Here is a 24,011-nt window from a genome sequence, read left to right on the forward strand (position 1 = left end):
GCTGGTCTAAAGAAGAGCTGCCCCCAGGGATGCCCTCAAAAATGGGTCTGGTGGCATTCATAATTAATTACGAGTTTAATTTGTCAACAACTTTCTGCCAGCCCTCTCTCCTTGCTTTTGCAGCCTTTGCAGTGTTCCCTTGCGTTTTAATTAAACACTGAAACTCCTGAAATCCCTCAATCAAAAGTTCTTGCTCTGCTGCAGAAAAATACTGTGCGCGCTCCTTCGCCGACCATTTTCGCCGACCAATCAAAGAGTTGCCAATCAATGTTTCTACTATCGATACATAGCCCCTTTTAAGCCACCCAGTGATCTTAAATTACTCCATCCAGCTATACTGATCATAAACAACAGGTGCGTTCGGAGAACCGGTATAGCAAGCTCATAGTTAGCGCGATGATTTGATCTTGGATCTGTCATTTGATCCTGGATGTAGTAAGCTTTGTACAAAGAACGGACCCCTGGTCCACCGGCTGAAAAACTCTCCCAAAACATTAGGTTCCTAGCACCATGCTTGACAGTGGGGATGGTGTTCTTAGGGTTGAAGGCTTCTCCTTTTTTACGCCAAATGAATGCTACATCATTGTGGCCAAACAATTAAATTTTGTTTCATCTGACAATAAAACAGAAGACCAGAAGTCTTCTTCTTTGTCCAGATGAGCATTTGCAAAGGCCAAGCGGGCTTTTTTGTGCCTTATCTGGAGAAGTGGTGTCCTCCTTGGTCTGCGTCTGTGGAACCCTGTGGTGTTCAGTGTCTGTTGGACTGTCTGCCTTGAGATGTTGCCACCAGCAGAGCCCAGATTCATCAGGATGGTCTTGGTGGTGATGCTTTTTTTTACCTCTCTCACTATCCTCCTGGCCAGCACAGGTGTCACTTTTGGCTTTCAACCACGTCTTCTGAGATTTCTCACAGTGCAGAACCTCTTGTGTGTTTTAATAATACTTTGCACTGTAGCCACTGGAACTTCAAAACATTTAGATATGGTCTTATAGCCCTTTCCTGACTTGTGAGCAGTCACAATGCGCAGCTGCAGGTCCTCAGTGAGCTCTTTTGTCTTAGCCATGACTGTCCACAAACCAACAGCAGAGAGCTTCTGTTTTTCAGCTGTTGAGTTGATTAAAACAGCTGTTCCCAATGAATCAGGGTCATTAGGATGCTTTAGAACAGCTTGGACTATTTGGAATGGTATAGAACTTTGGATTCTCCCATAGACTGTGACAGTTTGCAAAGGGTGTGAATAATTTTGGACATGCCACTTTTTGTTCAAATGTAAATAAAAGCTGAGAAATATTTTTTCCCCAATGATGCCTCTTGTACATCTTGCATATATTTTGGGAGAAGCCTGTGACATTTCTGGCCAAAAAAAAATTGATGGTTGAATAAAAGTAACTTTAAGTCAGAATTTGCCAGGAGTATGAGTAATTTTGGGCTTGACTGTACATATGAAATATTGGTCGCAAATATTGGTCATCTAAATAATAATAAAAGTATAACGTGTCTACTAATAACTATATATGACTAAGCTGTTTTTTTATCAACACAAATAATTAAAAAACAATGCATTGTGATTTTTTACATTGATGCATATCTGTGATTCTTACCATGCCAAATAGGTATGGTTTGGCTGTTTTAAATATTTAGGAAAATAATTCATACATTACAAAGTTGTTTAGGGTGGGGCTAAATTAAACACAATCTGTGGTGACTTCACAATCGTGTTGCATTGTGGAGGGGCCTGAAGTTTCCATATGAAGCCGACTCAAAATCTGTCCATATACACTTCACAAAATGGCAGCTGGGATTCACCTGAGAGGACGTGCTTTGGGAAGTTCTAAAAGGGAAGTGGAATGCAGGCTGGGTAGTAACAGAAACTCAGTTACAGAAACTAGTTACCAGAGTGGTTTTCAGACAACTATATGTCCCAGGACCATTTCCTGGTGACATTTAAATGATTTAATAAGAATAGTTATTATGAAGTGTTACTATGGATTAAAAAAAAATAAGAAAAGTGTTTGTGTCCTCCAGAATTGGAGCGATTGTTGGAACATTGCAGATTTTTTAATCAGTTTGATCTAACAATTGTTTACATTTTTTTCAAGCATGATTTGAAAATGAAAGCAGGATGTGGCTCAGCAACATGTGACCCACAGTGTCTGATTGGACTGTGTGTGTTGAAGAGGTGAAGGTCTAAAACATCTCCTGCTCTCATTAGTGACAGTCAGATCGAGTGAACATGTCCCTGCCAAAGCTCTGGAGTTTCCATCACATTCTCATGCTGTCTGCTTTCACCAGCGCAGGTGAGAGAAATGTCCTACACTAAGAGACACTGAAACATTATTGTAACACTAGCATTATTATTGTTGTAATAGTAGTTTATTGGTGTTTTTGGTATTTAACAGTGTTGGTGACATTTAACAGCAACATTTACTTAAACACTATTAGTTATAATGGTTCTCTGTGAGTGGACCCTCCAATATAGTAAAGCAAAGGTACAGATATTGTAATAATATGAACATTAGTGTTTCCCCTACATTTACATTTTTTTTTGGGGGGGGGGGGGGGGGGTTATAGCCAATAGCCAACGGTACTTTTGTTTTTTTTGTATTTTAGCCTACTTTCTGTGTAATAACAAAAACATTTATTCCAGGGAAAACTCGCAATTTCAACATTTGGAACAATAGATACAATCTTTTTCTTTTTTCCCCCCCGAAATTCTTGTTTTAAATTTTTTCTGATAGTCAATTGAAGGCATTAAACATTTATTTATTTTTAATCAAATGAAAATTAAACCCTTTTATTTTTTGGCAAACAAACTGAGGTTTACTGTTCAAATTAATAGCTACATGGAAAAAAAATCAATTTTTTTTTAATCAATTCATTGTTATATGTAAATTTGCCAGAAATAACGTACAGTAAATACAAGACTAATATAGTTCTGTTACATGTTAAACCAGACAATCCGAGCTATAGAGTAGATTCCGTTTTTAATAAATGGACAGATCCTTCCTTGTTTTCACCAAGGAGAAATTGTAAACGCGCAACCGTGTAGAACCAGAAATGACATGCCCTCATGCCTAAATATGATAAATAACATATTTAGTTTGTTTAAATAAGAACAAGGTGTAGACCTGTTCTATAGGAAAGGTATCCTTAGGCCATGTCCACACTAAGAAGTTTTCATTTGAAAACACATCTTTTTCTCAACGTTTTGCCCTTCCGTCCACACTGCTGAAAACACCAGCATATGCTGGTTAGGTGTGTTTTGGTGCTGGGATGCTGGTTTTAGCTGGTTTATGCTGGTCCTTTGCTGGTTTATGCTGGTCATGTTGCTGGTCAAGGACCAGCAAAAGACCAGCATAAACCAGCTAAAACCAGAATCCCAGCACCAAAACACACCTAACCAGCATATGCAGTTTTTTTCAGCAGTTTGAGACGGCGTTTTTGTCAAGGAAAATGGAGCTTTTTGAAAACGCTCTCCAAAGTGGATAAATTTGAAAACGCCGTTTTGTTGTGGTGTGGACTGTGAAAACGGAGGCTTTACATATTAATGTAGACGTAGCCTTAAATGTCTTTTATTATCATCTGGCGCTATACTGAAAATAAAATTAACTTGACCTTCAAGGGGGGCGGGGGTGGGCCAACCCCTAATATAATGATAGGGGAAATACTGAACATGACAAGATGTTTTAGAAAGGAAATCCCAATAATAACAACTGGCTGATGTGTTCAAGTGCTTGTTTTTGTTTTATTGTTTTTCAGCTAATGGATATTATTACTACCGCTGGTCACAATGCATCTACAGCTCCAGTGATCTCAGTGACATGGTGTTCTTGGATGGCTATTACTTCAATAAAAATCTATACTTGCAGTTCAACAGCACTGTGGGGAAGTTTGTAGGGTTTACTAAAGTTGGAGTGAGAGATGCAGAGAACTTCAACAAAGATCAAGCATTCCTACAGTACTTAAGGGCTGAAGTTGATACATTCTGCAAACATAATGCTTTACAATACGATACAACTATCCATGACAAAGCAGGTACTGTATGTGACTCCAGTCTCACACAGAACTATTGTTTTAAACATGTTTGTTATTTGTAAAGGAAAATAATTGTCTAAGACATTTTTTTAAAATTGTGTTGCATGTAATCAGAATAGATGTAATTTTGAATGTGTTTCTTTCCTGGTTCAGTGGCCCCAAAGGTGAAGCTGAGTTTAGTGAGGAAGGGTGACAGCAGACATCCATCGCTGCTGATGTGCAGTGCGTATGACTTCTACCCTGAGAAAATCACAGTGTCCTGGCTGAGGAATGGTAAAGTAGTGACATCTGACGTGACCTCGACTGAGAAGATGCCCAATGGAGACTGGTACTACCAGATTCACACTGAGCTGGAATACATTCCCAAAGCTGGAGAGAAGATCTCCTGTATGGTGGATCACGCCGGCTTCCAGAAACCCATGATCTATGACTGGAGTAAGAGACATGCCAATACAACAGCCAATAATAGGAAACACAATCTCAATCTGCTGAACAAAAACACTGAGTAAACACTGTGATGATAAAGTGATGTGTGTTCCTCACAGATCCTCCTCTGCCTGAGTTTGAGTGGAATACGCCGCTGTTATTCACTGTTGGAGTCGCTGGACTGATGCTGGGAATCATCACAGCAGCTGCTGGACTCATTTACTACAAGTCAACATAAACAGGTCTGAGACATGAGAGCCAACCATTGACATACATCTATTCCAGTTACAGAACAATACACTATAAATGTGGTGTGTTATAAATTAATTACTCTTTTTATTTTAATAGATGAGGTCACAGTACTGCATTAATGATGGTAAGTTTACATTCATTCTGATAACCGTACATTTTACTCAGCATTTCTGTGTGATCAAACATTAAGATGAATTACTGAATAATCAACCTCATTAACATGATTAATAATCACTGAATTGCAGGTCCTCATCCTGACCGAAAGAGGCTTCACCATGGGGAAACACTCTTCATGACGCAACTAACACACAGTGTGTTTCAAAATAAACCATCGGGATGAAAATGGAAGCACAGCATGATATCTGATGTGTTTCTGACTGATATTTCAGTGTCTTTAGGCAGTATTAGTAATGATGGGAATGACTGAAGGAATTACACACATACACTCTTCTTTCTCCCGTTTGTCCTCTTTCTCTCGGATTATGTCTTCTTATAAATGCACTTTGCACTACGCCAGTATCCTCCATCAATCATCTACACCAGGGGTCCCCAAACAAAGGCCCGTGGCCAGGGGCGGAGTGGGGCACTAAAATCCACCGGGAAAATTCTGACCGCACCGACCCTCTACCAGGTTTATTTGACATAACTTAGCCCAATTGCCAGTCAAGAACAACTTAAAATAGCGCACTGACCATATTCTAAATATCAAAACTTATATACTTCATTTCCATATCTAAAATACACATTTTACAGTTGTGCACATTGATCATAAGCACAGCTCAAAGGCTTCCTACCAGTAGCCTTCACAAAACCTAATATCCAGCACTGTTTTATCATAGGTAGAACGCAAAATATTTAAATACAGGCATTTTATTGAAATTTAATTTCTGCAATATTTAAAACCTTTAAATAACTGGGGAAAATCAACCCATGGCAACAGTTTAAAAGTAGACCAATTCTGTGGGGAAAAACGCGGTCTTGGCAAACCTGCATCCAACACGAGCTGCTGGAGTTAATGTCATTGCACACATGAGTAGGCTACGAAATTTTCGTCCGAGATTTTTGCACGTAAAAAAAAAAATTAGGGGTTATATTTTGCATCCATAATAAGCATTTTGATAAGGATGGCGAATATAAGAAAATTTAAAAAAACGCATACGAAAATCGGACTCAATGTACAATGACCTTTAATTTGACTGATCACGGCTCGAAAGTAAAGAGAGATGACAAAAATAGACTGGAGGATTTGCTGCAATCTTGTACTCATTGACAAATATCTATTATAAGATGCGCTGCTCCCTTTACACAGAGTGCGCGTTATCGCAAAATCGAAAGTAAAAGTAAACAGCGCCAGCACTCATTTAAAAGTGATTTCTATACCCTGCATATTGAAAGTGCGAAAATTATATACAATATTAGAATGCGGGTGCGCCGATAAGAAAAATAAATGGATATATTATATCCATATTTTTTTCTTATCTGCGCACCCGCATTCTAATATTGTATATGATTTTCGCACTTATTTTTATTTTTGTGATTGGCTATGTAGTGTGGGGCTCGGGTCGGGTGGGCCAAGCTTCTGATAGGGTTGCCATGGAGCCGGGCCTGTTAGGAACTATAGAACTAAGAGCATTCTAGAAAGAGCTTTGTGATTAGATGGAAATTTCAAACACATGCAACTAATATAAATATTGGTTGGACGTTTAGGGGAGAGTATGTGGGAGTATTTGGCCGCTATTCGCAGAAAATTTAGTAACGTCAATGATTCTAATAAGCTCAGGCCGGTAGCATTCGCCTCGCGCCCGCTCAATTTGTGATCCGCTGTGTTAATCCTTCGGCCGGCCGACCGGGAAAAGTCCCTGTTGTGCGGATTACCACTCCGTCACTGAGTCTTACAAATAGTTACAAATACAGAGGTGTGTTTCAGTCTATGAGCCACATGCTTCGTATTATGTCCAACTTAGAAGAATAATGGTCACATATGATGTAAAGCACAACACCTGGCATTGCCCTTGTGCCAGATCAAGAAGATCCTGCCTCCATAAATACATAGCAAAATGGCACCTTTTCCAGACTGAGCATCAGCTTTTTCGGACAGTCCAAAGCACAGAACGTACCAGTCCAGTACATGAAACTGTAGACGAAGAAGGCCTACTGTACCCCCCAACAAAAGAGCTTGAATCTATGATTCAGTACATCATGAACAACAAGACCATCCCTGTAGTAATCTATGATTTTGCACGTGGACTGGCCTCACACACCAATCTTCGTTATCCGGGGACGTTAACCTTCACGCCACACAAAAGGCGTCTAGCTGACCCAGCAGACGACAACATAAAGATGGCAAAGGAGGGAAAGCTTAAGATCTCCTTCTTGAAGTCCCAGACAGCCATGGCCATCCAATTACAGGTTTAGCAGAGCACTATGTCCTCAGTGACAAATTTCACGAGGACAACTCAAAGGACAAACGTGATGTTCTCCGCAAGATTGGTCTTATACCGCAGCTTGCTGGTAAAGTGAATAGCCAGGTTGCAGAGCGGTTCTTTAGCAAATTAAAGAAAAATAACTACTTTCTAAATATGACCCTGCCATCAACCCATGTCTTCCTCATGAGAAATATCATACACCATTACAACAGTCAGAAGACTAGAGGCCTTCAGAAAGGCCTTTGGAACAGAAGTTGTGATGAATATCAACCACCAGGCTGTTCTTGGTAATGTTTGTATTACAGTCATACCACATTAGAATTGGTAAGAAATATTGCTTGTACAGATGTTGTAATGTACCAATACTTTGTGTTCATCCAATTAAAGCTATATCAGAGATTTCAGAAACCTCCACTGGTGTCTCAAATGATGGCCAAGTGACCAGTAAGTAACGCAGATGGTCAAGCCGCTTCGTGGCACTTAAATAAGTGAGCCCTTTCCTCCTTTTGTCTTTTGCAGCTTAGATACATCCTGGACACGGGGCGGCTGGCTGATGAGGTTATTGTGAAGGAGGGAACAACATGCCTCACAAGATTAGATTTTTGGACTTTAGGTTTGAGAAGGGAAATGTAGTCTGATGTAAGTAGTAAGTAGGGGGTCATGGTTTAGCTCATAAGAACAATTGATGCTTATCACATCACATTTTATACCGCTTTAACAACTTTGTGGTTTGGAGGGATTGTTCTTTTATGCTGGTTTTAGAGAGGGTTGTTTTTAGCCCAGTGTCACGAGGCAAAGGTAATGCAAACATTAAATGTATTTTCCTAACACTTTCTGTACTCCCTAGCCACAACCATTGCTTATGTATCCCTATAGGTCCTGAAGCCACTCTTAAGACAGATCCTCCTACTAGATTCCCTTTATAGTTATCATGAGTCTGGTTTTGGAGATGACCATCTTTAGGTTCACAGCTAAGAGATAATTGCCACGTTCCTATGGCATATAATGTAGACATGCTGTTGCATTGTTCAACCTAAGTCAACCAACATATTGACTTTTAATTAGTTAGTGGTTGTCATATTAACAGTTTGCTCTTCCTACTAAAGGGCATAATGTGAATAAGACAACTTGTTTAATAAGTAAGTGGCTCTGTATGTTAATTTGTGTCATTTAACCCTAATCTTAGGAGTATTGCACATCGTCAATAATGAAGGCACTGTATAAGCCACTCTGCTATTATTTCTGAGCTTACTGTTTTGAGTAAGCTGATCTTAATTTTCTGCTAAAGAAATCAAACTTTTAAACAAATATGACTGAAGCTGTTGTGATCTGATTCCCTCAGTACTATGTGCAAGCTAGGTAAATGGCTTGAAGCGAAGTAGCAGAATCCACAGGAACTGGCATTACAAAATTTTTCTGCTTCAACTCTGACATATTACCAAAAATATAGTATCATATAACTTGCATTCTGTGCCAACTACACTGACTTCCCGTTGCCTACCACATTCAGTTTAAAAACTCCTTCTGCTGGTTTGTTTGATCATAATAATCATTAATTAAGATTTCAGATATTGTTTAGGATTTTCTAAATTAGTTTGAGACAGCCAAATCTTGGCCAAAATCACACAGTGTGCACCAAGCTTAGAGACACAACTAATAACTATTAAATAAATAACTATTTTCCCCTTTGTTTATTGGTAATTATTTGCCATTATGTTATTTGTCATTTCTGTATTATCGGTGATGTCTTGATATCTTGCCTTATAAAATGTCCTTAGGTCCTTGGAAGGAATTATAAGGAAAGCATTATTATCATGATTATTTAGTAATAGTAGTAGTAATTGTGTAGAAAGTATTTAATGCAAATGGTTGAGTAGTTAGGTAGGAGTGGAGTTAATTCTGATTTTATTCTATGTTGCTCTTTCTTAGGTGGCAAGTCCAAAAATGCAAGCCCTGGGGAAACAAAAGAAAGAAACAAATTTTTTTTTGATGCATTAATGAGTATGTATATTATAACAGTCTCCAGTTTAACCAAACTAAATAAACTACTATACACTTATAAAAAGGTAACCAATTACACTAAAATGGTTAATTCAACAAGACAGAAATCAGAGTTACTTATTGAATGCAAAACAGATAATTTATATTTAGAAAAAGAATCTTAACCACACATCTTAAATCACATCAGCTTTTCCTAGAAATACATACAGTAAATCAAAACCAACATACACACAAAACCTAGGTTAGAATCCAAAGCAAATTGTCCATTGATGAGGAATGAGACGTGAGAAAGTGATTAGAAGCTTATCTGGTGTCCCATCCATGTGTCCCATAGTTGAACCTAGTTGTCCATCTTAATGAATATTCATGATATTAAAGTTGCAAGCAACTGGAAAACCTTTCCAAGAATGACGGATACAAGGCAAAAATGTAGATCTTTGTGGACAAACGGGAATTACAAACTCCCTCCACAGTCTACATATAAGGCACCAGATTTCTCCAGACACTAAAAAGTCCTTTTGGAGTTGAGCACAAAACATACGTTTCTCAACAAGGACTCCGAAGTTTGACCCGTGGCTACAAAATCTTTTTTCTTTTAGTTGAGCCCAAACACAAGTTTGCCGAAAACCAAGTTTGACCACATTGTTAAGGCCATGTTCCAGCCATTGTTTTTTTTTTTTCTTCTTCTCTACCCTGGCATAACTTATAGAGCCAATATTGCACTCTAGTCCCCCTTTTGGTAACGAAGAGAACAACACCTAACCTTTCACAGGTCTATAACAGGCTGGTGACTGTTATTATATTACTTGTTTAACTGGGCTAATTTTTTAAGACCATCTGAATTGATCAGTTTCATCTTGTATCAGTGTGATTCTAAATCAGGGGTGAGATGAGCCGGATGATGAGCTCATGCTCAGGACAGATGGACATTGCTGTGTATCAAAGGTAAAAAATTATATAAATACTGTTCAGTTTCTCATAAAAACCGGTCGTTTCGTGTCTTAGGACATCAATGTATCGTCACGAGCCGCAGGGTGTAATTTGGATTTGTCTGTGCATGTTTTTGTTTACTTTCAAAGGTCTGGTGCCCATCCACTGCCATTATATGACTGACAGACTGCACCAGTTTAAAATAATTTAAATATTAAAAATAATAATTTGTGTTCTGCTGAAGACCATCTTAAATATTACACAGTGCACCTTTAAAGCTGTCTATTAAAGATTTGATATGATGTTAAAACATTTCTGACTTAACCCCATAACAGACTCTGATACTTTCTTATAATACAGTTGAAGTCAAAAGTTTACATACATCTTGCATTTTGTATGATCCCTCTTATTTTGGTAAAATAATTAACATTTTCCAGATTCTGCATGTTATTGTTAATTTATTAGTACTGACCTGAATAAGATATTATCCAACAATGACTGTATGATTTTGAGATGCATCTTTTGACACTGAGGACAACTGAGGGACTCATATGCAACTATTACAGAAGGTTCAAACACTCACTGATGCTCCAGAAGGAAACATAAATTATGTAAATTGTTGCGTGCGAATGCTTTGCCTGGGTAAATTACACACCTCTTCTTTGTTGAAGGTCTATTCTTGACTGTGTGATGGAAATGTTATTCAGTTCAGTTCCATGAATTTTTATTATCATTTTTTCTGAATTACAGTAATGTCACCTTGTTAAAACTGAGCTAACTTTAGTTTGACTCTGTACTGCAACAGCAGTGACCCACTGAAGGTGGTGACTGGGAACTGACACCTTTTTCATCCCACTTGAATTAAACTAACAGCTTTCTTCTCTTTCTTTTTGTTCATAGGTGCTTCTTGGGCATCAACCCAGAGACGGCACAAAATCTAAGAGGCAGAGAGGTCACATGAACCAGCAAGTCTGCACTCTGATCAGAAAGCTCATCGACTTCGAATGGATGTCAATCTAATGTAAGCTGTGTTCCAACTTCAGAACGGACTAACAAAACAGTGTATCTGTGTTAAAGGAACACTCTGACTTTTTGGGACTTTATCTTATTCACCGTAGTTAGATCTCTGGGGGATACGGTGAATAAGATAAAGTCCCAAAAAGTCGGCATGTTCCTTTAAGCTAGATGTAGTTATGCAGTAAGAAGTTTACCCAAAATTGAAAAATCTGTCATTAATTACACCCCCTCATGATGTTCCAAACACAAGAATTTTGTTCTACACAAATTAAGAATATTTTAAGAAATCCGAGAGCTTTCTGATCCCACCTATAGACTGCAATGTTATAACCATTTTCAAGTCCGAGAAAGCTAGTAAAACCATCGTTAAAATAGTCCATGTGACTACAGTGTTCAACCTCAATGTTATGATGCGACGAGAATACTTTTTGTGCGCAATGCAATCACATGCATGATCGAGAACACATCACGTGACCAGCATCGGATACTGGCACAGAAAGGAAAAAAATTGTTGAATATAGTCTATTCTATTTTGTTTTGTTTTGTTTCTGCGCAGTAAAAGTATTCTCGTTACAGCTGTCATTTCACAATAATTTACTGTAAAAATGATACAGTAACTCACTGTGAAAGTCATGCAACTGGTAACCTGCAATTTATTGTAAATTTACAGTCAAATAATTAACAGTGTAGGCTAAAGACAAATGTTTCAAAAGTACAATGTAAGAACATGAAGGTTCAACCCAAGTACACTGTATGAAGTGCTTAATGTGTCATGGAAGTATAAAGTTGTTAAGGCCGCTTATACAGAAGTGGGACAGCTGAAACAGGAAAAGTTTCTAGATACATAAATTGTCACAGTAAGGGTTAAATTCTGAGTGGAGGATGTGAAGCTGAAACTAATCCCACAGCGAGGTACTTTTGCCTGCTCTCGTTCACATCGACTAAATTTTGTTTCTCTGTCTTCAACAAACATGGAGCTATATCTAGCCATTCTTACCCTCACTGTTTGTCTTACAACTGATGCTCAATGTAAGTTCATACTTTATATATTAAAATAATCACACACAGTTTGTAATATGAAAATCCTGTACAAGGACGTATGATTTCATGAAGTACACTAATTCCATAAGCTAGCCATATACACTACTGTTCAAAAGTTTGCTATCAGTACGATTTTAAGTCCTTTATGCCCATTAAGGCTGCATTTATTTGATTAAACATACAGTATATTTGAATATATTTTAAAATGTAATTTCTGTGATCAAAGCTGAATTTTATTATTTATTTCTCTAGTCTCATGTTCAGAAATCATTTTAAAATGCTGATTTATTATAAATATAATATTTTCATGGAACATGTGATGGCATTGTCGGGATTTTTGATAAATGTTAGAAAGCATTTATTCAAAATAGAAAAGACTTACATTGTTAGAAAATATTTCTGTCACTTTTTGTTAATCCAATGCATTCTTGCTCATTAACAAGGTATTCATTCATTTCAAAACAGAACAAAAAAAAACTCCAAACTTTTGAATGGCAGTGTATATGATTAATAAAAGATTTCTAAATGCTCTTCTTTTCAATTTGTTATTCATCAAAGAATCCTGAAAAAAATACTACAGGTTCCACAAAAGTATTAAGTAGCACAACTGTATTTCTTTTATATTACACTGTTACATATATTACCCATATTGCACTGACAGCATTGCTGATTGTCCACACTGTTGTAGATTTACTTTGATCACCATGTTAAGTTTGATCAGTAAAAAGGCTGAAGACTAGTTAACTACCGATGCTGGATTCTAAGTGGTCATTTAGAACATCTTCACATTTACAAATTACTGGGAATCTTAAAAAATAATAATAATAACATTAGTTCTGATATGCAGTTTGTTCGTCTGCGACTCTGTATTTCTAATTTATCTTTGATGTTTCTTCCATTTCAGTAGAGCACAATGATTTCTTAATTAGTGGATGTTCTGAAACAGAAAAAGAATATATGACTGGATCCGATGGAGAGGAGGCATATCACACTGACTTTGATCAAAAGCAGGGAGTAGTTACATTACCTGATTTCGCAGATCCTATATGCTTTCCGGGATTTTACGAAATAAGTGTTGAAGAAATAGAAATATGCAAACAAAACCTGGCCGTACTCATTAAAGCTTACAAGAGCCCACCAGAGGAAATGGGTATGACATGAAATTGCACTGATAATATTTTCTTAAGTACAGTTTTGCATGAGTTACATCAATCTGTTTGGAAGCAGACATTAAACAAGCTACATTATACATTCAGTGTTATGAATATTTGGGTTAAGCATGAGTTTGTTAGTTTTCCTATGCATGCATTTTATTTGAATGTGGTCAGCTTTACTACTGCAGAGTTCAACACATTTATCTGTGTTCACAGAACCCCCAGAGACGTTCATCTATCCAAGAAACGATGTTCAGCTGACTGTTGAAAACACCCTCATCTGTCACATAACTGGCTTCTTTCCTCCAGCTGTCAATGTCTCATGGGCTAAGAACAATGTGATTGAGACAGAAGGAGTGAGTCTGAGTCAGTACCGACCGAGGAGCGATGGATCCTTCCATGTGTTCTCCTCTCTGAAGATCACTCCTGAAGATGGAGACGTTTACAGCTGCACAGTCAACCACAGAGCCCTCCAGGGCCAACCACAGACTAAAATATGGAGTAAGACACATGTTCAATGAGAATTAGATGTTTGTTCTATGAGCTGTTCTAACACTCTACACCTTACTCTAATCTCCAGGTGTCCCGGAGGCGTCTGTTGTTCTGCCCAGTGTGGGTCCGGCGGTCTTCTGTGGAGTGGGATTGACTCTGGGGCTGCTGGGAGTCACTACTGGACTCTTCTTCCTCATTAAAGCAACTACAACTGACAGACCAGACATCGCCAAAAACATCAAACATTTAATGCAGTGGACCCAATCAAAGACAGCTTCTCCAAGATTCTGAAGACAATTATAAAGTACATCTGTGTGTGGTTTTACATTTATTTTGTCTACCAAAAACACCAGCAATGTAAAATCTGGTTTAACCAACTTGGAATTGCTTGCTATGTAGCACTTATCAAGCTTATATCTATACATGACATTTGCAGTTCATCAAAAATAAAATAATAAACAGTTCATCTAAAAAAATAATCATCTTCATGTTTAGTTACTTAATAATTAAAATAAGACACTTTTGATACCTTCATACTAAATGTAGTGGATTTTGTCATGGACAAAAATGTACATTTTTTGTGATAAAAATTATGCCAATAAAAATTAAACATGTTTGAGAAATCATGAAACTGACTATTATAAAGTGGGGGAAAAATTACCAATTTTGAAGTTTTGTGACATACATTGCAAAAAATTGTTTTAAATGTCTATGGCAGTGTATTGCTTTGGATATTCAACTTTCTCTGGAAAAAGCTGCTAAAAAAAGCATGGAGGGACTGAGGAGCCATGGACATACAGAAGGGTCACTTTCAGCAGTGATTTGTCATTTAAGTTTCTTGTAAAATAGACATGTTAAAAGACTGCATCTTGTGTAGAAATGAATAAAAAGGTTATGATAAAGAAGCTTTGACGGGGGGATGGTGGTTGAGGTCTGATGGAGGTTCAGCACATTTTCATTCGATAGCAAGGATGGCACTTTTGGTCACAGTCCACCCTCTCCCAGCTGCAGATGTGCCCCTGAATTTTACACATGGTACACTGCCAGATGGATGTAAAAGATGTCATGGGTTGTGTGTTCTGTTGTCTTTTAAATTTGGACCTTGAGTCTGTAATTAAAGTTTGATTGATATAACTTTCGTTAATAATTCATTAACAAACAAATTATGTGTAACAGATCATTAGTCAATATATATTCAAACAGCTACACGAGTAAGCAATGTGCTTGTAAATGTTCAGTAAGTTCATTAGTTAATATTAAATAATGTTTAATTTAATTAAAGTGCTGTCAAACAGTAAAAGATTTTTTACATTTACAATTTTTTTTTAAATGTCAGTAATTTTAAGCACATTATTTTAGAATGTAACTCCAACTCACCTGCCTAGAAGTTCCTAGTGTGTCTAGTAAGAGCTTGATTAGCTGCTTCAGGTGTGTTTAATTGGGGTTAGAGCTGAACTCTGCTGGACAGCAGCCCTCCAGGACCGAGTTTAGACACCCCTGGTATACAGTAGGTGATGCATCACTTTTATTTTATTTTCCTCAACTTTTAAGCTAAATCATGAACTATCTGACATTCAGATTCTCAAATACATGCACGGGAATGTATTTTGTCATTTAAACACCTTTATAATGATCTTGTTACTTTTGCACTGGGTTTATTTTTATATGCATTTCCCTCAATAACCCTTCCCTCCATCTCCTTGACTCAGATGTATGTCACTGATTACGTTGCAAAAGTGTCCACTACTAGTTGAACCATTGCAATTCGCTGAAAAGGTGAATGTCCTAGGTTCTTGATCAGCTGGCATCCAATATAGACTTTTATTACTTATTAACATTTTCCCCCTATGAATTAGTTTGATGCAGCATCATGTATATAGGGATGTGCATCTCCACAACTGAGGCCGATGCGATACACATCTAGATGCATACTGCCCTCCAAAGGCAAAGTGCAGTAACTACGCCAACACTGAAACTGAGACAGCAGCTAGTCAAAGCGTTTCCCGTTTATTCTATTTTTTTTCTGTGTTCTTGTATTCCCTGTCTGGTTCTGATCTCCTGCCTGTCTTTTTGGATTACCCTTTTGCCTAACCCCCTGGATTATATTCACTGCTGTTATTGACCCTTGCCTGTCTGGATTACTCTTTGTTTTGCCCTCGTTGTTTCTGTTTGCTGTTGATCGACCTCCTGCCTGTTTTTGACAATGTCTTTGCCTATCGTTAATAAAAGCCTGCATAAGGATTCGCCTGCTTCATGTTCATTTGTTACAGCATGGCATATTTTACAAATTGCTTGAGGTTTATTAAAACTTCCATCTCTCTTATAAAACCGAAGGTGTTTCCTAACATTGAATTTGTAATTATTTAGTGGAAGATGCAGCTCTACTCTGCCATGTTAATCTATATTCTGTGACTCTCAGGACAGGCCTCAGTCGCTGTAGTGTTCAGATATGTCATATTCACGTAGCAGCTGTGCTGATGAGAGAACATGCTTTAGAAATTCTTTAGAGAGGAGAAATCGACATTTAAAGTATCGTGTGCAAGTCATTGGTCACTCTCTAAATAATACAATTATAGCATAAAAAAAGTAGGCTGTCACGGATTGGCCAGGTTCTTCCACCACAATCACTCAGCGATCACAATCACCTGAAAACTAACCAGTCTCACCTGCACCTAATCAACCACGCTGCTACATAAACACACCACACGCCACTCATTGTCTGGGCTCGTTTATACGAAGCGGACTCATAGTGCTTCTCTCAGCGAATGCTACTATCTGGACCTTACCTGTTGCTACTTACCTTTATCCCGTCTTGTTTCCAACTCTGTCCAGATCCAGTCTTCAGCGGTGTGCGTGCCGTAAGCCTGTCAGTCCTGACAACGGTGTGTGTGTGTGTGTGTGTGTGTGCCATAAGTCCTCCGCCACATAGAGTGTGGCATTCTGGAAATCTCCTCCCGTCGTTCCTGCAAGGAAAAGCTTCATTATTCACCCACGGATTTCATTCACGGACTATTCATCTCTGAACTCTATTACTTACCCATATCTTCATCCAGACCCACGTATCACACTCTGCTGTTCAAATAAACCACATTACCGTTACTCACCCTGTTGTCCATCTGCTTCTCTAACATATGCATGGTGATACAAATGCCAACTTGTATCTGATGCATTGCATTGTTAACTTTTATGCCAATCCAGTGATGCGAATCTGTGAATATTACCATCCCTAATAGGTATATTTGGGCTGTTTTAAATATTTAAGACAATAATTCATGTATTTGCTTGAGGTGGGAGTGAATTAAACACAATCTGCGGCGACATCATAATCATGTTGCATTGTGGTCTATGGAGCAGCCTGCAGTGTGCTTATGAAACCGACCCTTTCTGTCAAAATCAAGGAGTCGAGGGTCTGTCCATACAAATGTCCCTTGTTCACTCTTTAAAATGGCAGCTGGGATTCACCTGAGAGGAAGTATTTAGAGAAGTTCATGAGTTTGTGTCTAAAAGGGAAGTGAAATGCGGGCTGGGTAGTAACAGAAACTCAGTTACAGGAACAAGTTACCAGAGCGGTTTTCAGACAACTATATGACCCTGGACCATTTTAATGATTTAGTAGTAATAGTTATTATGAAGTGTTACTATGGATTTAAAAATAAAGTAAAAGTGTTTGCATCCTCCAGAATTGGAGACGTTGTTGGAAGCTTTTAGATTTTTTTTTTAGTACGTGATGGTGTTCAATCAGTTTGATCTAACCAGTGTTTATATTTTTTCATGCATGATTTGAAAATGAAAGCAGGATATGGCTCAGCAACATATGACACATATGCAAACAGTGTCTGATTGGACTGTCTGTGTTTAAGTGAAGGTCTAAAACAACTGAGTATCTTCTGCTCTCATTATTGTCAGTCAGATCGAGTGAACATGTCCCTGCCAAAGCTCTGGAGTTTACATCACATTCTCATGCTGTCTGCTTTCACCAGCGCAGGTGAGAGAAATGCCCTACACTAAGAGCTAGTGAATAAATTAGCATTATAATAGTAGTGGATATTTTGGTGTTTTTGGTATTTCAGTGTTGGTGATATTTAACAGCAACATTTTCTTACACGCTGCCATTTATGATGGTTCTCTGCTAGTGGACCCTCCAATATAGTAAAGATATTTTAATAACATTAACATGACATGATGTTTTAGAAATGAAATCCCATTAGAACCGTTTAATGTCTGATGTGTTCAAATGCTTGTTTTGTTTTATTGTTTTTCAGCTAATGGATATTACAACAACCGCTGGTCACAATGCATCTACAGCTCCCGTGATTTCAGTGACATGGTGTTCTTGGTTGACTATTACTTCAATAAATATCTGTATGTACAGTTCAACAGCACTGTGGGGAAGTTTGTGGGGTTTACTGAGTTTGGAGTGACAACTGCAGAGAACTGGAACAAAGATCAAGCATACCTACAGCAATTAAAGGCTGAAGTTGATACATTCTGCAGACATAATGCTGAACTTAACAAAGCCGCTATCCATGACAAAGCAGGTATCTGACTCCAGAAACAGAACTATTGTTTTAAACATTTTTCTTACTTTGAAAGGGAAATAATTGTCTAAGACGTTTTTTAAAAATGTGTTTCTTTCCTGGTTCAGTGGCCCCAAAGGTGAAGCTGAGTTTAGTGAAGAAGGGTGACAGCAGACATCCATCGCTGCTGATGTGCAGTGCGTATGACTTCTACCCTGAGAAAATCACAGTGTCCTGGCTGAGGAATGGTAAAGTAGTGACATCTGACGTGACCTCCACTGAGAAGATGCCCAATGGAGACTGGTACTACCAGATTCACACTGAGCTGGAATACATTCCCAAAGCTGGAGAGAATATCTCCTGTATGGTGGATCACGCCGGCTTCCAGAAACCCATGATCTATGACTGGAGTAAGAGACATGCCAATACAGCAGCCAATAATAGGAAACACAATCTCAATCTGCTGAACAAAAACACTGAGTAAACACTGTGATGATAAAGTGATGTGTGTTCCTCACAGATCCTCCTCTGCCTGAGTTTGAGTGGAATACGCCGCTGTTATTCACTGTTGGAGTCGCTGGACTGATGCTGGGAATCATCACAGCAGCTGCTGGACTCATTTACTACAAGTCAACATAAACAGGTCTGAGACATGAGAGCCAACCATTGACATACATCTATTCCAGTTACAGAACAATACGCTATAAATGTGGTGTGTTATAAATTAATTACTCTTTTTATTTTAATAGATGACGTCACAGTACTGCATTAATGATGGTAAGTTTACATTCCATTCTGATAACGGTACATTTTACTCAGCATTTTTGACTGATCTTAACATTGATGAATTACTGAATAATCAACCTCATTAACAAGAATAATAATCACACTCTGAATTGCAGGTCCTCATCCTGACTGAAAGAGGCTTCATTATGGAGAAACACACAGACAATTCAGACAATTTGATTAGAAGTGTCACTACATTTCTACAGACCCAGATTCCACAAAAGGGCCCAGCATGGCCAGGCCCCTTCATAAATTTGTCATCAATCCCAAGGATGGAGATTGTCAAATTTGGGGCAAATAACCAAGATCAATGGTTCGAGAGATGCACAGCATGATCACCACATGAAAATCCATGATAGAAATCATGAGCTGAAGACTTCCTGCCTTCGCCTCACCCAGGACAGAGACTGAGATTCCTTCCATAACCTTCTGACCTTCTGGATCAGAGAACATACTATCATTCCCAATATGACAAAGATAACTGCCTTTTCATGTATATGTGACCCAGGACCACAAAACCAGTCATAAGTGTAAGAAATTGAGATTCTCACGTCATGTAGCTGAGTAAATAAGCTTTCCATTGATGTATGGTTTGTTAGGATTGGACAATGTTTGTCTGAGATACAACTATTTGAAAACCTAGAATCTGAGGGTGCAAAAAAATCTAAATATTGAGAAAATCGCCTTAAAAGTTGTCCAAATGAAGTTCTTAGCAATGCATATTACTAATCAAACATCAAGTTTTTATATATTTATGGTAGAAAATGTACAAAATATCTTCATGGAACATGATCTGCACTTAAAATGCTAATGATTTTTGGCATAAAAGAAAAATTGTTAATTTTGACCCATACAATGTATTGCTGGCTATTGCAACAAATATACCCGTGCTACTTAAGACTGGTTTTGTGCTCCAGGGTCACATATATGCTCATAAATGATGGCAAAAGGACTTCAATGCATAACTTCTTGAAATGTTTCTATAATTTAAATCTTTGTCAAATGTATTAGAATCTTGTTATAGAAATCATGTCTGAATTGTACTTTGCAAGAGCGGGACATTTAGACCAGAAGATATCACGTTGATTTTAGCAACACCCCGAGCTCAGACAGTGTTTTAATTGGCCAAGACGCCATTTGGGATGTGTCCAAGTGCACAGTTTAAATACTCAGGACTCCATCAAATATCACTCATGCTTCTTCTTGCCTTCTTGCCAGCGCATTTTGACACTGACACACCAGCTGCTCTTCTAAAACCATGAGGAGATCGACACACTTCTGTCTTTTTCTTTAATATGTTTTATTTTAGTATCTTGTGTTTTGTGCTTACAAGTTAATGCCTTAAAATGCCGATCTTGTTACTGTGATAATAAATGGTGTTTTCACTATATTCTGGATAGTAATATCCATTGCAGAGTTGATGTTATACGGCTCATTCCAGGAACAGATGCCGAACAACAATTCTGTTGAAATTCCGTATAAAATCTGAATTCACAAGTTTGTTGACCCAGACTTATAGAGGACATATAGGATACATTCACTTTACTGTGAATCACTGTCAGTATTTTGTTGATATAGAATCATGAAGTCAACTGTTTAACCATAACAGTTAAAAAGAGCATTTCAGTTTTTTAAGGAACACATCTGAACAAAGGGGAACCAGAACTGTGGCTTTGTTAAAAGAGCATTTTGCAGTTGTTTATCGGAGTGTCTATTTGCAAAAATGTTTTATTGACACCTAGATTTACAGTACTACAATACTGAAGTGAAATTATCTGCAATTGTTTTCCAGCAAATAGCATCTAACTACTATTTACACTAATTACAAAGAAAATACTGCTATTTTATATTGTGAAAATATGGGGGGGAATATATGACTAGCTCCTTACCCTAAACCTACCCATCAGAACTAAGTGCCTCACCACCCCTTACCCTAAACCTAACCTTTACCCAATTATAACCTGATCCCTAAACCATAATAAATAATAAAATAAATGTTATTAAAAATAATAATAACAAGAGCAAAAAGAACTACTAAATGAATAAAAAAGGAATAAAGTATATAAGATGCATAAAATGCAAGTGATTAAGTTGGATGTTGTGTCAGAGTTACATTATCTTATGGAAAGACACCTTATGCCTCAAACAAAATTAATTAGCTCAACTGCAATCAGCTATATTGTATCTAAGGTAAATAAGAAAAAGCATACTGATGATATAAAACAGTGCCAGGATCTCTGGAAGAGGTTTGGAAGTGATATTTACATTGCCTGTGGTTGAGTGAGCAGTCCGGTGGCGGTGACTTCTTCCACTGGTTGTGTACAGTGTAGGGGTGAGCGGGGCACAACCTAACGCGGGGTTAATTGTAACACACGTGGTTCAAATATTTCCACACATGCTAGCATAACCAAATTTACGCTATTTACTAGTTGCCCTAGCAGCACTATGCAGAGAAAAAAGAGCGCCAAAATTCTAAAGCATTTTGAAGACATCGCTGGATATTTATTTTACCATAGTAAAAGTACATTTCTGGCTGAAGTAAACTTGTCATTTCAGTTTTTAGTATTCATTTAAAATTAGACAAAACTGCTATTATTTTAATCTTCAATTTGTTATTTATCAGTTTAGATAGTTTATTAATGCTTGGCAAACCAGCAGAAGACGCTAACCTGTTTTAATACCAATATCTAAAATTAAATTAAAAATATTTATCAGAAAATTGGGAATGTTAGACAATAAATAACAGGAATATAACAGCTTCATAGTAAACTGTTTTTGCAGTATTGTCTTATATTAATGTCCGTTAAAGCATAGACCATAAACAAAAATAATAAAATAAAAATTAATAAATACAAACAGCCACTGTCTCAAAAATTATTTAATTATTCAGTTATGACAGACACAGCAATGCATCATGTTCTATAAGATCATCATGATTGTGTGTTCCAGGGGATTAAAACGTACAATGTATATTTCAGACCTAGTGAAGTAATAGTAACTAATAATATTATTAGTAAATGTGTAACTTACTCAATAAAGTAGGCTAAAACTACCTCATGGTTGGATTCCACAACTGATAACATAAAACATTTATAATACAATACTACATTTACTGTAGGTGTCATAAAATTTACTGATTACTTTATTTACTGATGAAATGTTCTATTGCGCTCATAAATTTGGCTGTGAGATTCACCAATTTTGAGTGCATATGTGATGGATTCTGATCCGTAAAAAGAATCTAACCATGTAGATGAGTGACTATTTGCACTTCTCAGTGTCACATACCATTCTTTTATTTCACTTTGATTTCTCTTTTTATTGTCATTATGTCTGCTTCTGTGCTGTTGTCCAGTTGGCATTTTCACCCCCAAATGGCGGCCATGCTATGGAAGCGACACCTAGTGGGTATTACCAAAAAAGCATCAGAGTTTCACCTCTTGGTTTCTGTGTTCTGTAATGGCTGAGAGAGAAGAGAATATTGACCCCCAGTATTCTGACTGTTGAACAGGAACTATTGACGCCGAATGGCGCCGCCGGTGTGCATATACTCATATAAAACTATGTGTTCGAATTTTAATGACGTGGCCCAACGCGGCGCTGCGCTTCTTGTCCGGTGTGCGACCCCCTTAAGTCTTGATTAATAAGAACATCTAGCAAAATGTGACTTGTTCAGTTCAGTTTGGGTGCTTTTGATATTGATTGAAATACTTTAACACTTACTTGCTGTGGGCATTGGGAATATATCCGTTGACCGCTGAGACCCTGCATCTCCAGTACCTGTATTAGAAAACAAGTCTATTTATATTAACTCCAATGTCTCTGAGTTCTAAAATAGGATCATTATTATATTTGCTAAAAATCTGTACTATTTTTTAAAAAATAGTGGTACACTAATACAACTAAATATGTTATGAATAGCAAAGCATTTTGTATATATGGCCTTTGGACAACTCACTATGCCTTGTACCGATGCCTTGTTCCGGTGCCTGGAAATGATGCATTCATCCCTGTATCTGTTTCTGTCGTCCCTGGAACCAATGCTGTGCCTGGACCAGACACTGTCATTCCTGTATCTGATGCTATCATTCCTGGAGCCAGTGCTGTGCCTGTACCTGACGCTGTCATCCCTGGGCCTGACACAGTCGTTCCTGGAGCCAGTGCTGTGCCTGGACCTGTCGCTATCATCACTGGGCCTGACACAGTCGTTCCTGGAGCCAGTGCTGTGCCTGTACCTGACGCTGTCATCCCTGGGCCTGACACAGTCGTTCCTGGAGCCAGTGCTGTGCCTGGACCTGTCGTTATCATCCCTGACACAGTCGTTCCTGGAGCCAGTGCTGTGCCTGGACCTGTTGCTATCATCCCTGGGCCTGACACTGTCGTTCCTGGAGCCAGTGATGTGCCTGGACCTGTCGCTATCATCCCTGACACAGTCGTTCCTGGAGCCAGTGCTGTGCCTGGACCTGTCGCTACAATCCCTGGGCCTGACACTGTCGTTCCTGGAGCCAGTGCTGTGCCTGGACCTGTCGCTATCATCCCTGACACAGTCGTTCCTGGAGCCAGTGCTGTGCCTGGACCTGTCGCTATCATCCCTGGGCCTGACACTGTCGTTCCTGGAGCCAGTGCTGTGCCTGGACCTGTAGCTATCATCCCTGGGCCTGACACTGTCGTTCCTGGAGCCAGTGCTGTGCCTGGACGTGTTGCTATCATCCCTAACATAGTCGTTCCTGGAGCCAGTGCTGTGCCTGGACCTGTCGCTATCATCCCTAACATAGTCGTTCCTGGAGCCAGTGCTGTGCCTGTATCTGACGCTGTCATCCCTGGGCCTGACACTGTTGTTCCTGGAGCCAGTGCTGTGCCTGGACCTGTCGCTATCATCCCTGACACAGTCGTACCTGGAGCCAGTGCTGTGCCTGGACCTGTCGCTATCATC

At 38.4% G+C, this 24,011-nt stretch overlaps 3 protein-coding genes across 4 annotated transcripts; all 3 read left to right on the forward strand.

Annotated features, from left to right (window-relative positions):
- Nucleotides 1-2,218: 2,218 nt before the first annotated feature.
- On the forward strand, nt 2,219-20,468 carry LOC141340381 (H-2 class II histocompatibility antigen, E-S beta chain-like). 2 transcript variants are annotated; one of them, XM_073845328.1, is made up of 6 exons: nt 2,219-2,298; nt 3,761-4,036; nt 4,190-4,471; nt 4,582-4,704; nt 4,811-4,838; nt 19,195-20,468. In XM_073845328.1, exons 1-4 carry the CDS (start codon nt 2,235-2,237, stop codon nt 4,698-4,700), a joined length of 741 nt encoding a protein of 246 aa, XP_073701429.1. In that variant the 5' UTR covers nt 2,219-2,234; the 3' UTR covers nt 4,701-4,704; nt 4,811-4,838; nt 19,195-20,468. The 2 variants fall into 2 exon arrangements, with proteins under 2 accessions (XP_073701429.1, XP_073701430.1); XM_073845329.1 differs by lacking the exon at nt 19,195-20,468 and adding an exon at nt 4,960-6,092.
- On the forward strand, nt 12,060-14,364 carry LOC141340378 (H-2 class II histocompatibility antigen, A-U alpha chain-like). Its single transcript, XM_073845326.1, has 4 exons — nt 12,060-12,117; nt 13,034-13,279; nt 13,500-13,784; nt 13,864-14,364. Exons 1-4 carry the CDS (start codon nt 12,060-12,062, stop codon nt 14,064-14,066), a joined length of 792 nt encoding a protein of 263 aa, XP_073701427.1. The 3' UTR covers nt 14,067-14,364.
- LOC141340379 (H-2 class II histocompatibility antigen, E-S beta chain-like) lies at nt 17,682-20,468 on the forward strand. The gene is made up of 6 exons (XM_073845327.1): nt 17,682-17,760; nt 18,038-18,313; nt 18,421-18,702; nt 18,813-18,935; nt 19,042-19,069; nt 19,195-20,468. Exons 1-4 carry the CDS (start codon nt 17,697-17,699, stop codon nt 18,929-18,931), a joined length of 741 nt encoding a protein of 246 aa, XP_073701428.1. The 5' UTR covers nt 17,682-17,696; the 3' UTR covers nt 18,932-18,935; nt 19,042-19,069; nt 19,195-20,468.
- Nucleotides 20,469-24,011: the final 3,543 nt, after the last annotated feature.

This window comes from Garra rufa, chromosome 8 (assembly GCF_049309525.1).
Source record: "Garra rufa chromosome 8, GarRuf1.0, whole genome shotgun sequence".
In the NCBI taxonomy this organism is placed as follows: Eukaryota; Metazoa; Chordata; class Actinopteri; order Cypriniformes; family Cyprinidae; genus Garra; species Garra rufa.